General features: G+C 34.8%; 3 protein-coding genes and 1 long non-coding RNA gene across 5 annotated transcripts; 2 read left to right on the top strand and 2 right to left on the bottom strand.

Moving 5' to 3' along the window:
- Positions 1-1682: 1682 nt before the first annotated feature.
- LOC110856916 lies at positions 1683-3958 on the top strand. Its single transcript, XR_002548611.2, has 5 exons — positions 1683-1807; positions 1891-1935; positions 2015-3619; positions 3684-3775; positions 3846-3958. It is a non-coding gene; the product is annotated as an uncharacterized LOC110856916 (long non-coding RNA).
- On the bottom strand, positions 3948-5704 carry LOC110856904 (transmembrane emp24 domain-containing protein 5). The gene is made up of 4 exons (XM_022105496.2): positions 5158-5704; positions 4748-4916; positions 4583-4662; positions 3948-4477 (listed from the first exon to the last, which is right to left on the bottom strand). The coding sequence occupies exons 1-4, from the start codon at positions 5360-5362 to the stop codon at positions 4254-4256; spliced, it is 678 nt and encodes a 225-aa protein (XP_021961188.1). The 5' UTR covers positions 5363-5704; the 3' UTR covers positions 3948-4253.
- Positions 5705-6408: 704 nt separating this feature from the next.
- Positions 6409-7882, bottom strand: LOC110856889 (myosin-1). Of its 2 annotated transcripts, none has more exons than XM_022105478.2 (5): positions 7724-7882; positions 7451-7551; positions 7030-7379; positions 6798-6953; positions 6409-6736 (listed from the first exon to the last, which is right to left on the bottom strand). In XM_022105478.2, exons 2-5 carry the CDS (start codon positions 7521-7523, stop codon positions 6638-6640), a joined length of 678 nt encoding a protein of 225 aa, XP_021961170.1. In that variant the 5' UTR covers positions 7524-7551; positions 7724-7882; the 3' UTR covers positions 6409-6637. The 2 variants fall into 2 exon arrangements, with proteins under 2 accessions (XP_021961170.1, XP_021961177.1); XM_022105485.2 differs by having other exon boundaries at positions 7654-7814.
- Positions 7883-8316: 434 nt separating this feature from the next.
- Positions 8317-14567, top strand: LOC110845914 (peptidyl-glycine alpha-amidating monooxygenase). Its single transcript, XM_022092472.2, has 25 exons — positions 8317-9473; positions 9570-9676; positions 9745-9792; positions 9892-9998; positions 10094-10202; positions 10272-10339; positions 10412-10498; positions 10562-10617; positions 10707-10719; positions 10789-10887; positions 10960-11100; positions 11187-11264; positions 11351-11563; positions 11725-11788; positions 11854-11979; positions 12055-12136; positions 12214-12304; positions 12392-12437; positions 12514-12562; positions 12705-12775; positions 12884-12902; positions 12978-13125; positions 13193-13383; positions 13446-13710; positions 13790-14567. The coding sequence occupies exons 1-25, from the start codon at positions 9252-9254 to the stop codon at positions 13945-13947; spliced, it is 2658 nt and encodes an 885-aa protein (XP_021948164.1). The 5' UTR covers positions 8317-9251; the 3' UTR covers positions 13948-14567.
- Position 14568: the final 1 nt, after the last annotated feature.

The raw sequence follows: 14568 nt of genomic DNA on the forward strand, positions 1-14568 counted from the left end.
TCTTTGCGGCAAAATAATTTGCGTTCAATATTCTACGACAAAATCTAAAAGTGTTATCTTGCCCTAAAGATCTCATTTCACCCCAAAAAATTTCCCTCCGTGGGGGAAAGTGAGACAACTTGGAATTCTCTGAAACTTCCAAAAATGTTGGCTTCTTGTGACCTTACATTTGCCGGTCAAAAAATTTATATATTCGTGATCAGCATGAAAAACCCGACATTTTGGTGTATCACATTCCCCCATCGAAGAGGGGTCCTTTCCCTTGTTTTATACCGATGTTTCTCTGACTATCTCAGTTTACCCCATAGGCGCTGAGTGTAGGCGCTGTGGCCTACTTAGTAGGCGCTAGGTGCTGTGGCCTGAGGTGCTAGGCGCTGAGGCCAACGTCATACTTCTGAACGCTCTGTTTTAAAAACTTTGCTAAAAACGAAGTTCACTCACAAATTGTGAGTCACAATTTGAAAAAGATACACATGTACGTAGTTATAAGGAATCGCCCCTTGTAATATAAAAACTACCTTTATGCATTGCATGAATACGTGTTCTATACAAACTGTAGTATAGTCTGCATTTGCATTTGATCCTCATACATACATCAATCGATCCGAAATGTGCAGATAAAGAAAGCGAGGTAGAGATGTAGATGCATATTTCACTTTTCATATCATCAAATATATTAATCGGCTGGTCATTGAATGAAAGCAAGACACCTTTCAAAATGAATTTTATCAAAAAATTTAAATAAAAGAAATTGGTTTAACTTCATAGATTTTATTGATGACATATATCCTATACACACAGAAGACTTAGAAATTTTGGACATGAAGTGGGTGCACTTACTATGAACGTTATTAAAAATAATTACCATTTACTATATGGTGAACACTGTATTGAAAATAATTGGTATGTTAAACTAGGTAATGTACCTATTTCTTCAGGTGAAAATGAAAGTTGTTGCTTATTACCCCTAATAACATTGTAAATCTGTCAGATAAACAGTACTTATCTCAGAAAATGATACCAACAACATGCTACATAATGACTTTCACCTCAAACTGGAGAGAAGGTACCAATAATAATGATCCTCGTTCGATCTAATAAGACGTTAAATGTGTGGTCAGATAATGAAATAAGATTGAGTACAATTTTGACATCATTATCCTAGTGTCTGTATTACTATTTTTATTTTAAGATGCTTTACTACAGAATCCCTTTAGAATTTATACAATATCTGTAATATAATTATAGTTATAATCATTACGACATTGAGTGAAGTGTTCATTCATTATTCAGGTAATAATGAATGAGCTGTAAAGTAATGAGTAGTTGAGGAGAGGCGACGCCACCAAAATTATGTATTTTGGACTTATCTCTCAATCATATCAGTTACGACCATCAGTGTCGAGAAATTTGTCCTCGTAAATCTAAATAAATTCTAGGTGGAAAATGTTCTTGAATGATTTGAAGCTATGTATGTATGTATTACCTTCTGAAAGAATTACTTTATTCATATTTACATGCATACCAGTGAACGCATGGATAATGTATATTAGGTAAAGAGTGAAAGTAACTAAATATTTAAATATGTATATTTATCATATTCACTGAATTTACTAAATACGTGTTAGTATGATAAACTTTTATTCCAATGTTGCAATTACTTAAATGATTCGTTAGTATCTGGAAATACTAGTCCTTCCTGCGTGGGATATTGTCAACTTTCTTTTTAAATAGCTGGCCGAAGTCTTAAGAAAATATCATGTAAAAGTTTTGTCCTTAAACCACGCAAAGCCTTGGGATCTCGAGAGTATGGAATCTATTACCAAATTGTATATTCATTAATTACTTGATAGTTATAAATGTAATATTTATGTGATATCTTATTTTTAGAGTATGCCCATACATATACATGTACATATGCATACTCATGTATTAGTAAGTAAATATGTATGCAATGTACCTCATTCTTTGAGTTAATGCGTAAGTAATCAATTGGAGCTTTTGCTTGTCGTAGGAAGGATGATGGGATTTCCTTAACCTCGTCGTAATCACCACCTTCCATTTTCTTTTCGCCAGGAAGCTTTCCTCGGACCTGTTAAAAAAAGTTATCTGTAAACCTGAAATATAATACGAAGTCCCGACGTGTTTTACAGATAAATCTCACCCATGATCGAGAAAAGGTTATCTGTATAAACATGCAAATATTATAAAGTATTAGTATAAGCAGTCGCTAAAATAATATTTTGCACACTAATTATCTCACCTGGCATTGACAAGCAGAAATGAGGCTCAAGATAAGGGTCCCCAACAAAATAAAGGCCCCCTTCATATTGTGTCGTACTTGTCATCCAACTTATCACAACTGGCAATTACTTTGATCGCAAGCCAAGTTTTTATATAAAACGCCCCAGAAGATTATATTTTTTGTAGAAGAGGTTTGCCTTGCCATCCTTCATCACCCTGTTGGAAATCCTGCAGATCTTTCGTTTTGTTACTGTTAGTCATGAAAGCTGAAAGATCATCAGATACCGAAGTGAAGTGGAAGTATGTGCGATACAAAAAGACGCGAGCGAAAATAAATAGTTATTGCTCGTGGCGTTAAAAAGATCAGATCTATTAGTTTAAGTGCTCAATCCATTATTGCTCAAATACATGAGAAGTATTGATTCTTAATGTTTTCTTAGAATAGTCTTCGAGTGGGGGCACTACTGCCCACTGGGTAGTAGGCGGACAAATGCAATACAAATATGTCTGTCTAGTTTGACAGTAGAATAATATGCGTGCAGATTACAGATATTTATACATATGTGTAAGGGCCTTACTAAGGACAGTCGCATTTTATTTTTTATTAGAAAGTATCACGTGATACAATTCGCGTTTTGTATTGTATCCTGGAAAATTCATACATACAAACACGTTTGATATACATGTATATCAAATGAGCACAATACAATTGAAGTTACCACTGATGAGTTAAAAAATTTATGGAATATTTTTATTTTGATGTTTGCGATGAGAAGACGAAAAATTCCAAAATAGCAAGCATTGCGTATGCATAGTACGTGTATCATCGCTCCGTCGTAGTCCGTTCGAAGGAAACCATTGACCCACAAACTTCTCAACTATATATTCTTATATTCCGAGATTGAAATCGTTTGTTTTTTAGGTAAAATACCTAAAACTTTCCCATTACAATTATCTACACGTTAGGCAGTTCGGGAGCTGATTGTTCTTAAAGCGACTTGCTAATTACCCACATAAAGTATTATGCTATTGTAAGATGTCTTATCATCTCATCGCTCGACATGGAAAACGAAATGCTCTCAATATATAGTATCACATAGTTTATTTATGTATGAATCTAAGATTCATAATCAAGGTAAAAAAAATGTTACCATTCATTATAATGAGTGAACTGGCAAAAATGTTAGCCACTTGCCTAATGTACATAGTCAAATGACCTATGATTCATTGGGAAAATCAGGCTAATTAATGTTTGCTGACCTATTTCAAAACACGTATATATACAATTTATTTGCCAATTGTTCATCGAAAAGTGTAGAATTTGAGGATTTTCAAACGACAATTCTTCAGCAAAACGTTTTCTTTAAATATGAAGGTATGTTATATCGATATAACAGAAATTTATAACTTAAATACCTAAAACTTATTTAATTTTCTAGCTTGGAAATTTTTTCCTCGTCATGTTACTGGCGTTGATGATCGGCACGTCTGCAGCGTATCCCACCAGAGGTGACAAACCTTCATGTGCAAGGTTTGTATAAAACATTCTAAATTACGAGATTCTATATAATAGATAACTCTAATGGGTACTTTTCACTCAGAACAAAGAAAATATGGGCTCCTTGGACATACGCGGGCGCACAAGGTTATCCAAAGTTCAATTGGTAAGATGGTCTAATAAACCTCTTGTTGACATCATAATATTGTTGAGACATATATTTATTTTTGTAAAACTTGTGGTATAATCTGAAGCAAATAAAATAAAATACATGCAGAAGAAATAGTTTCGCATATATATTATGCACGTCACGTAATATGTGTGTAATCGGAACAGAATTGTAGTTTTTTGAAAGCAGCAGAAAAACTTAAAAATGCGTATTAAAATTTTCCGTCTAAATATTAATTTAGCACCACTTAGATTCACTTAGATATACATTATACATATCTTGTCATGCATTAAAATGAAACCGTTGACGCATTGAAAAGTTAAATAAAAAACAGTCGATAATTTATGCTCTGACTTTCCCCCCTTTCACGGACGATGTTGGCCCGTCGAATAGCTTTCTCACAAAAAATACCTGGACTGCGGTTGTTGCAAAAATAATTAAACACTGAAGCACCGACCAAAACGTAACATATGAGCTGTTGTCTTCCAAGAGGGCAAAATCTCTAGCTTCTCGAGCTCTAGTGTTGTGCAGCATTTGCAAAACTGATCCAACACGTTGATCAACATCTTTACATGGAACAAAAATAATACACACATAATGATAATTTCTTGCGGCGATTACTATTGACTTGAGTTTAGTAGTATAGTATGACAAAAATGAGTAAATCTTACTTGAAATTATCGTAGTAAAATTTGTAACGTGAAGATCCATGGCTTCCAGCTCTTGAGTATACTTTTCCCATTCATCATATCTGTTTAGCGTCCGTCAAAAACACATTCATTTAAGAATAAAAATATGCAGCATGAAACCTGGCTTGGTTAGAAATATCTACTCACCGGAACGTAGTTAGGTACAAGTTGACCAGTTTAGACGCGAATCTAGAAAACTGATTATCCACGCAGATGCCATAATATCCACCTGCTGAAGAAGTTTCCTGGTAGTCTGACTGGGCTTTCCAGGCATATGGATGCACGATATTTCCATTGGGATGTCTGACAGCGAACCCTGTGCATATGCATTAATAGTTATTGATTTCTGCGACATAAAGATATGTACTCATCTATGTATGAAATTAGCTGAGACAAGAATTTACTCTAGCTTTCGCATTTCGAATAAAGTTGTAACACTGTCTTTTAAATACGGCAAATTTGAAATTATACTTTCAGAGTCCTTAAGGAGTATTAGATTCATTTATTGTTACAAATTTTTGCATATATTGATTGATAGTAGTTTAATAATTTATTACCAGCTTGACCGTCGCCACCTCGCAAAACTTGGAAGGCGACGTATAAAGTTGAGCCTGGATGAACGTATTGATAATAGCAATCTTCCTTTCCTGCATCAATGTGAATTTTATAATCCATAGCAATCCCTGGTGCATTCTCGAAAACTGCATCCGCAAATAGGACTGCATGAATTAAAACCCCAAACACTATACTTTTTAAAATCATTTTAGTTTGTGGCCAATCTACTCTTGTACTCTTAACGCAAGTCGTAAGTCGAGTAAAGAGAAAATGTTAAAGATTCAATCTCAATGAACACCGTTAATTATGGGATCTCAGTCCTTCACATTATTATTTTTAAATATTTACACTAATTAGTCGTTATCAGCCTTCCATTGGATTTTCATTAATTTTCTGTGAGAATAAGTCCAACCGAATTGATTTTACGTACCACATATGTTACACCAACATATATGTAGCCAAGATTTTGACGTTGCTTGCAACAAGTTGTATAGAAATTGAATCTCTCTCTCTCACTTGTTGCCTTCCGGCAAAGATTTACACATGCCCACAACTTTTACTTCATCCTTTCCCTTACCTTCGTATTAGGATCGTATAAATTCGCTAGTGTCATCATGGTGGGTTCAATATGCAATGATATAATCCAGTCAAACCGGAAAATTTTGCATGAAACTACAACTTGGCGACACATTACGTTAGGGGTTTTATGGATCAACCAAGTAATCGCATTTTTATTTCTTGATTTGATACGGAATTATTACTCTAGTCTATACTGAACCATGCTGAACATTTTTGGTCTTAATTTATAATCTATTTTTATAAGTGTGCATATTAATTGAGCAAACCACATTTTGTCGCAAAACTATGTACATTAGCCTAATTAGCAGTAAGACAAACTATTACTTGGCTGACTTGTTTCGTACTATATAAATCAAATTTAACCAATATCATTGTGTACACTGAGATTCATTGGAAATGCAGATGTTTGTCGATACTTGGACAAAAATCTTAAATAATGGGCAACTTGTGTTGCCAAACATACAAATGTTACACATAAGCTAGTATGTATGCACATACATTATTACATTCACCTTATTCGCGACAGTCAATGAAATGCATACAATATTATACATGTACTAGCATCAAAGTTATGCAGGGAGTCTTCACAACTGGGGTTGTATTTAGATGTTTGAATATGTAATTTAAGCTAGCATTAATGTAGAATAGAGTAAAACGAGATGTGTAGGTAAATATTAACGTTTTCTAAGCAAATTAGATTAGACAAATTTATTATACGCTGAATACTTAATTCCTAATCGTCTTATTACAACAGATTTTGTTTGCATCATGGAACATTGGCATAAGCTACAATGGTATGCAAAAAGGCATTACCATTAAATACGAAATTAGATATTGTTAAAATGTATGAAATAAAGCACATAAGAAGGAAACGCAGACTTTTTTGTCAAAGCAGTACATGTTTCAATCAGTGACCACGACGTTTTCGGCATTTTCATTGGATTCGTCTTCTGGCATGCTAGAATTTTTCTTAAGACTTCGAATTTGTTCGACTTTCTCTTCCTGAAATTAGTAACAATTTACATAACTCTAGCTAAATTTAAGGTCAACTATAAAAACTTACATGCTTCTTTAAAGACTCCAATTTTGTCTGGATTACTTTCTCACGGTTTTGTTCTGCAACCTCAAGTTTCTTGTCGAGATCTTCTTTCACTTTTCCTTCAAATTCCGAGACGCTGCTTTCCAAATTTTGTCGAACTTCTTGCAAATGGTTTGTGTTCTATGTAGTGAATAAAACAGTATGTATACGAAGAATTTGACAAGTCATTAACTAAACTGGAATATTATACACTTACATGGTTGCTCAGTTTAACTTTCAAATCCGTCATAATGGTTTCTCGGTTTCCCGTCACAGCTTCCATTTTTTGCTCCAAATTTCCTTTTGCATGGTTGATGAAATTGAGTTCTTCTTCAGCTCTCTTTTTTGCAGCTTCATCAATTTTCTTCCATTTTTCTTGCAAGCTCGCCAGCTTTTCTGATTCAAGTGACTGCCGTCGCTCAGCTGCCAATTCTAGCTTTTGCTGAATTTTCTCAACTGACACAAGAGGTCTTGAGCTTTGATGGGTCGGCGACATGGATCTGGGCGGCGTGGGAACCGTAGCTTGAGATAATACCACTTCAAACTTCAATCCACCCTTGGAAGCCTCTGTGAAATAATAATTCTTATTCAATTTAACAATTCATTGAAATGTGTATTTAATTATATTAATTATATACCCGAGGCACAAACGTTTAGATCCAGCCCATTATTACCAGCATCTCCAGCCCCCCTTTCATTCTTGGCATCCATAACGAATTAGAAGAGGTGGTTTGTAAATCTGTCGAGAAAAGAAGCAATATTTTAATATTGAAATATTGTTTACGAGCATTATTGATGTACAAATAAGACAAATGTGATTGCTTTTTAACCAATATTTTACTTTAACTCTGAGTATCTTGAGATCAGTCGCACACCACGGAATTGAAACGGAAGTAGAATTAGAAACTGACCTTCTTTTTTGCTGGTGAGTAGTGGAAAATTATGGAGAACTGGACAAGAGTAATAAGCTGGCACTCGCGGCTAGGAACAACAAGGGTCTGTTGTGTAGAAGAGTGGCACTATTTCGCTCTCCTTTGTTGCACACTGCCGCTGCCGTAGGAACAAAATCCCTCCTGCAAGGTAAATTCGAGGGCACTTTTCCCCGTCAATCCCCCAATGCATTTCCCTGGAACCGGATTTTGACTTTATTGCATAACGAGCTCTTTGCATGATGCATCTATTACTTTGTTGATCTGGATATGATCTGGCTGGATGGATGGAGAGGGAGCCGTCTCAATTTTCCAAGTCGTCTCAAAACGGTGAGACGATCATAATACTGCACGATTGCATACATGTACTCCGAGCTATACTACACGTTTCAAAACAGCTACAGTATTATTATCCAAGTAGTAAATTTGCATTGTACTAGATCACATATTGCATACACTTCGAATTGTTGGCACTACTGTACAAAATCTCATCAGCATATCATGTATCATTATCATTACTTATTTACATTATGGTTATTGAATATATGACTGATCAATATGTGGGGAATGTGATACAGAAACTACACGCCACTACTTCTTTTATCCATTTTTTTAACCCATTTGTACATATATTGCTGTAGCCTTCATAATTTCATATGAGTCAGAGTATTTTGAGACGAAGAAATTTTCAAAAAGCCTTCATAGCTGCGCCATAAGCACGTTGAACAAGTTGATTTTATACACATATGGATGGATGTATGGGGAACTTCAATTTAAGCAAGGGAAATCAGAGCACAAGAAATCTCTATCACGTAGACTATAGTACTAGTTTTAGCACATTTCATAATGTTGGTCAAGGAAATGTAAACCAGCTGTTAATATTTGTTGTAAAGTTATAAATATATAGTTAAATAATATGAACGTACTACAATTTCACATTAAAAGTAACGTAGAAATTCACAGATACGAATTTAGTGCATTTAAAAGATTATTCACGTACAATTTATTCTATAATAAAAGTGAATAAACCTGTAGATCGTCAAGTAGTACGTGCGAATCAAGAATAAAAAGGTATCCAGTTGGTTGGTTAACCCAAGCCAGGTGAAATTATTGTGCGATGTGACGTGGATTAACATTTAACATGGACAATGCAATGCAACTCATTCCAATGTCAATATTAAATCAACACGTTGAATGTTGAATGTTAGGTAGAAAGAGTTAATAATCTTATTAAACATTAAAAGGATGTGCTGTAATTGGCCCAGTATTAGGCTGGTAATAGCACCATTATATCATCAACGTTGGTGTAATATACACATGTGATGTTGTGGTACTGACTGAAACTAATTGAGATTATTTAAATCCTGTCAAGTTGGCCGTAGCAATTTTCAATATTGCTGCCCAGTCTTTCTTAATAATACCCACCAAACAGCACAGTAGCAACATTTAATAATTGCATTGCGGTCGTTTATGATTGTTAAAGACAATTAAAACTTTTCCAGGCTACCGTATGTGCAGTGCACCGACATATGTAATTTTTGAATATCTTATTGTGTGCGTTGTGTTAATTCGAGGACGACGTCATCTAGTCATCATCACGATGCTGAGAAATTGTATTTTGTTTGTCAGTATTTTGACAAATATTGAAATATCAAATTGCCTGCGAGAAAATGTTTCGCCAACAGCACCCTCAGTTCTAGATGTCTCCATGCCCGGAGTTCGTCCCACGCAGGTAACGCATAATTACTTATTAATTTGTATTTTGCTTGGATTAAACCCTTTTTCTCCGTGTTAATTTTCTCAATGTGTTAATTTGACTTTCCTGTAGGATGATCATTACCTCTGTACATCCCTCAACATCGAAAGCTATGGAACCCAGTACATTCACAAGTTTGAGCCCAATTCTGACGCCGATCGGGCGCACCACATGCTATTGTAATTTCACTCGGATTCTTTATTACAATACTACAGATTATTTATTATCGCTATAATTTTACTGTAAGGTTCACTTGCGACGCCTTGGACAACACTGTTTCTGGTCAAGAGTGGTGGTAAGTTCACAATATATAATTATAATAAACTATTAGTACATAGGTTGATTCGATGTGGACCTTAATAAACTAAATTCTCAATTTCTTGAAAATTTATAGGGATTGCGGCCATCACTACAGCGCATGTAGAAATATGAGAATTATTTATGCCTGGGCTAAAAACGCTGCACCCACCGTGTTGCCTAAAGATGTTGGGTTTAGGATAGGTAATATTTTGATTAGTTTATTATATTTGATTTAGGACTGGAAAATTTATTTGTAGAAATTATCCATGGCTCAACCTTTCTCAAATTATTTGCAGGTCCAGAATCCAACATAAAGAATTTGGTCTTACAAGTTCATTACGCACATCCACTGCCTGAAGGGACAAAGGATACGAGTGGTTTCAGGGTTCATGTAGATGCCGAAGAGTACGAAGGAAATTTAATTTCAATCATCTCGGCTATAATAATAATATGAATTTTTTTGTTAATTTTCAGACCAAAATATCTTGCAGGAATACTGCTCCTCTACAGATCCTACTTGGATATACCTCCGCATACAGACAGTACGATAAATTAAAATTGTTATAAACCTTTTAAAATCGTCATTCCACTGGCTGATTTGCATTATTGTACAGAAATTCATGGGGATATGAACTGTCCTCTGCAAACTCCTGCTCCAATTCATCCGTTTGCGTACCGTGTGCACGCTCACAAACTTGGGGGTATGTTTTGTTTTACTTCATTGCTACAGTGGAAGTCTCGTATGTACATAATTATATTTTCAGTGGTAATATCTGGCTACCGAGTGGATCAGAGTGGTCAATTTGAACAGATAGGAAAGGTAAAATTGTTGAAAATTACAAAATTGTATAAAACGTAACCTAATCGTACGTGTGTTAAATTAAACATATTTTATTAATATGTTTGCAGGGAAATCCACAGTGTAGGTTTTTTACTTGCCAAAATACGTGACGTTTATTGACTTTTATAAACTAAATGATTTCCGTTACAGGGCCCCAAGCGTTCTATCCCATAACCAAGAACCTAACAATTTATCCGAATGATTTCCTAGCTGCACGATGCACGTATTCCACGACCAATTTCGAAAATGGTATGTTTTTGTCTTTAACTACATTATTGACAGGTGGTCAGCCTCAGGTGTCATGTACTTTTTAAATTTCAGCCACGTCTATTGGGCAAACAGCGGGGAATGAAATGTGCAACTTGTATTTGATGTTCTACACCGAATCCAGAGATCCTGAAGACCATTATCTTGTGTGTGGAGATGAAGCTGTGCCCGAAATTACTGCTCATTTACCTGCAGGTAAAGAAGAAGCGAAATAGTGAATATGTCAGATTTATATGAATAAGACGAAAAATTATATAGAATTTTTTATGAAACACACACAGATTCCGACGTTCCCCTTCCTAGGAATAAAACATTAGAAGAACATGCCCATCATAGCCATCAGAATTCCCAATCTTCATGTAAGACCTCATAATAATGAAATATTTATGTCAGGTAATACCTTAAAGGTACTCTTACCGAACTAATTTTGTCGATTAACTTTTAGCGGATGGATTATCACTAAGCCAGACAACTACTCCCAGTAAAAGCCACACAAAGAAAAGGCCCGGGGCCATGACTGAACCACATCAAACCTATGACCACGCTGAAGAAACTGAGGATCCATCAGACGATTACCGAGATGGAGGAAGAAAACTACCCGACTCTGATTACAAAGTCGTCCCCGGCTGGCCTGATTCGTCTGTGACGCTTGGACAAGGTAAGAAAGCAGAAACTAACCAGGGAAAATCTTATATACGATATGTTTGTGAGTGCAACGTTACCAGTTTTGGACTAAACTTGTTCCAAACTTATTGTTTTTCTCAATTATAACTTAATCGTGATAAATCTTCTAGTAATCTATCTCTAACATACTTTCAGCGACGGGAGTAGATTTTGACACTGAGGGAAATGTTGTTGTGTTCCATCGTGGAGATCGAACCTGGTAATAGCAATCAAAATCTAATAAAAGTATAATCTAATAATGTTTGTTATTTTAATTTACGGTAGGGGCTACGACACTTTCGATAGTAGAAATTATTACACACAAAGAAATCTCGGTCCCATCAAAGTCGATACGGTTCTTATTATTCATCCAACAAATGGGAAAATTTTACACAAATGGGGAAAGGATATGTAATAGTTTTATGACAATATTGTGCATACATTAAATGTAATTTCTTTTAAAATTATACACAATTATTGTTACAGCTTTTACATGCCCCATGACGTGACAGTTGACAAAACCGGAAATTTTTGGCTCACTGATGTTGCAATGCATCAAGTGTTTAAGGTAGCTGACTGACTTAAATGAAACTATTTACTTAAAAATGATAAATAAGAAAATAAATTAATGATGTATGTTTTTAGTTTGAACCAGGTGCCACTGGCCCGTCTATGACATTGGGTACAAAATTTGTCCCTGGTAATGACGATAGCCATTTTTGTAAACCTGCTGCGGGTAATATATCTTTCAGAATATTAATACCAAGAGTATTTTACTTTACAGAATATTTGTTGTATAATTGATGTCATTTTACAATTACAGTTGCTGTACTATCGAATGGAGACTTCTTCGTTGCCGATGGCTATTGGTATGTTTAGTTGGACAATGGGTTTTATTCATTTCCAGTAAACTCGTAATAATACCCACCTTAATTAATATTACAGCAACAGTCGAATCATTAAGTTCAATTCACAAGGCCAAAAAATTCTACAGGTATGTATGCAATAATGATAATTTTAAACATAACTCAAGTTGGGGTATGTTGTAAAGACGGATTATTTATTGAATGATAAATAATTACTTTATCTTTCGCTTTATTACGCAACTTTTTACAAACTTTTACAACTTTTTACAGTGGGGGCGTGCTTTTCAACCAAGTTTTTTCTCGGGTCTTTTCAATCGCAGCCCACCTCCATATGCTTTCCAGTAAGTCAATTTAATTTCTATTAATTCTTGACGTGTAATAACACCATATATGTGATTAATAATAATTATTATAATTATAATTATTATAATTATTATAATTGTTTTCAGGATTCCACATGCTCTAGCAGTAAGTTTAAAATTTAGCATACAAATACAACGAAAATATTACTCAATTAATTAATAATATTATTTTTTGTTTTAGCTGGCAGAAGATAAGCATTTGCTATGTGTTGCTGATCGTGAGAACGGTCGGATTCAGTGCTTTAATACTGATGGAACGTTTGAGTTTAAAATTGAGTCTTCAGCATTCGGTGGTCGATTATTTAGTGTTGCATATTCTAAAAAGGATGGTAAATAACTTCCGTGACTAGCTTAGATGATACGTATTTATTTATTTGATTTGATTATTTTTTGCAGGGGGATATTTAATGGCAGTGAATGGTCCGTCGCAAAAGGAAGTTCAGGGCTTTGTCATTCCAATGAACACTCGTCAAATCCAATCAGTATTTAAACCAACAGGAGGATCAAAGTTTGGCAACCCCCACGATGTCTCTGTTAGTCCAGATGGCAATGACATTTATGTTGTGGAAATTTCACAACCCTACAAAGTAATTGACCTTAATTTACTACAAGTGTATATGTATAACTTAACTTTCACTTGATTTTATAGGTATGGAAGTTTTCCAGGAGTCGAAAATCTGGAAAGGCAGAACAATCACCTTCTTCTGGAGTACTGGATACTAGCAAGAGTTATCCAGTTAATGCAGAGAATCCCAGCGTCCCCAGTAAACCAGCCCAATTAATGGAAGATCCACCTTCTAGTAAACTGGCAAAAGATGAATCATTCAGTGCTTCGGTCATCATCATGGCTTTCTTGACGATTCCTCTTTTATTGTTGATTGCTGTGGGGGCCGTAATGAGATTAATGACTTCTGGTAAGTGAAGCTTTAGTTACTTTGATTGGTTATCAAGGTTCATGAGAATGTTAAAATTAATTTTTTATAACTTTAATAGGTTGGTGTCGAAGAAGAAGAGAAACAAAAAGTTTTGCCGAGTTCTTTCCACCTAGTGCAGGATTCGAAAAATTAAAAATGGATGAAAGCGACAGCGAAAATAGTGACACAGATATCGAAGAGTTTGCAGTATCGTCATATCGCAAAGTACCAACTTAGACTTCAAGCTAAAAATCTAAAATCAATTCCAAAGTTGAAAGCAATCATAATCTCAGGCGAATTTGATAAACCATTTTCTAAAAATATATATGATTAGCCACGATAATTATGCTAGTTTATTACACTTGGAGAAAGGACGAACAATTCCCTAGACATAAGTGACAAGAAGTAAAGACGTTCAATTGTACAACATAGTGTACTCACGTATTTTTGTGATAAAAGTTTGGATCTGGTTGAATGGGAGACCAAAAATGGTTGTTAACCGACTACTACTAACTAGTGTGTAGTACATGTACATATACTCGGACTGTTGATTATACGCATAATAATGAGATTAATTTATCGTTTTTTATTGCCAAAAATGCTGAAGATGAATGTGTTTCGGAATTACGAAAAAGTGTGCTTGTTTGTGACGCAAATTGCCTTATTAACAGTATTTTCTTCCCCAAATCAACTTAGAATACAGATTTTACAGAGTTTTAGTTGATTGGTCGTTAGTTGTATCTACACATCATGTCGCGTTTTACCTGATTATTTGGTTCTGGTCGAATGAAGTTTAAAATATTTTATAAATGTCAAAGTTGAAATAATAAAATAATATATTTTACTAAAATAAATAAT

This window comes from Folsomia candida, unplaced genomic scaffold (assembly GCF_002217175.1).
Source record: "Folsomia candida strain VU population unplaced genomic scaffold, ASM221717v1 Fcan01_Sc001, whole genome shotgun sequence".
NCBI lineage: Eukaryota > Metazoa > Arthropoda > Collembola > Entomobryomorpha > Isotomidae > Folsomia > Folsomia candida.

Bases quoted from the DNA above. Each gene is read 5' to 3' on its own strand.
- LOC110856904 (XM_022105496.2), bottom strand. From the start codon at position 5,362: ATGATTTTAAAAAGTATAGTGTTTGGGGTTTTAATTCATGCAGTCCTA. The intron at 4,663-4,747 runs GTGAGTAGATAT...GACGCTAAACAG, and splicing joins TTGTACCTAACTACGTTCCG to ATATGATGAATGGGAAAAGT. The intron at 4,478-4,582 runs GTAAGATTTACT...TTCCATGTAAAG, and splicing joins TTTTACTACGATAATTTCAA to ATGTTGATCAACGTGTTGGA.
- LOC110856889 (XM_022105478.2), bottom strand. From the start codon at position 7,523: ATGGATGCCAAGAATGAAAGGGGGGCTGGAGATGCTGGTAATAATGGG. The intron at 7,380-7,450 runs GTATATAATTAA...ATTATTTCACAG, and splicing joins TCTAAACGTTTGTGCCTCGG to AGGCTTCCAAGGGTGGATTG. The intron at 6,954-7,029 runs GTAAGTGTATAA...TTCACTACATAG, and splicing joins AAGTTAAACTGAGCAACCAT to AACACAAACCATTTGCAAGA.
- LOC110845914 (XM_022092472.2), top strand. From the start codon at position 9,252: ATGTGCAGTGCACCGACATATGTAATTTTTGAATATCTTATTGTGTGC. The intron at 9,999-10,093 runs GTAATATTTTGA...AATTATTTGCAG, and splicing joins AGATGTTGGGTTTAGGATAG to GTCCAGAATCCAACATAAAG. The intron at 10,203-10,271 runs GTACGAAGGAAA...GTTAATTTTCAG, and splicing joins GTTCATGTAGATGCCGAAGA to ACCAAAATATCTTGCAGGAA.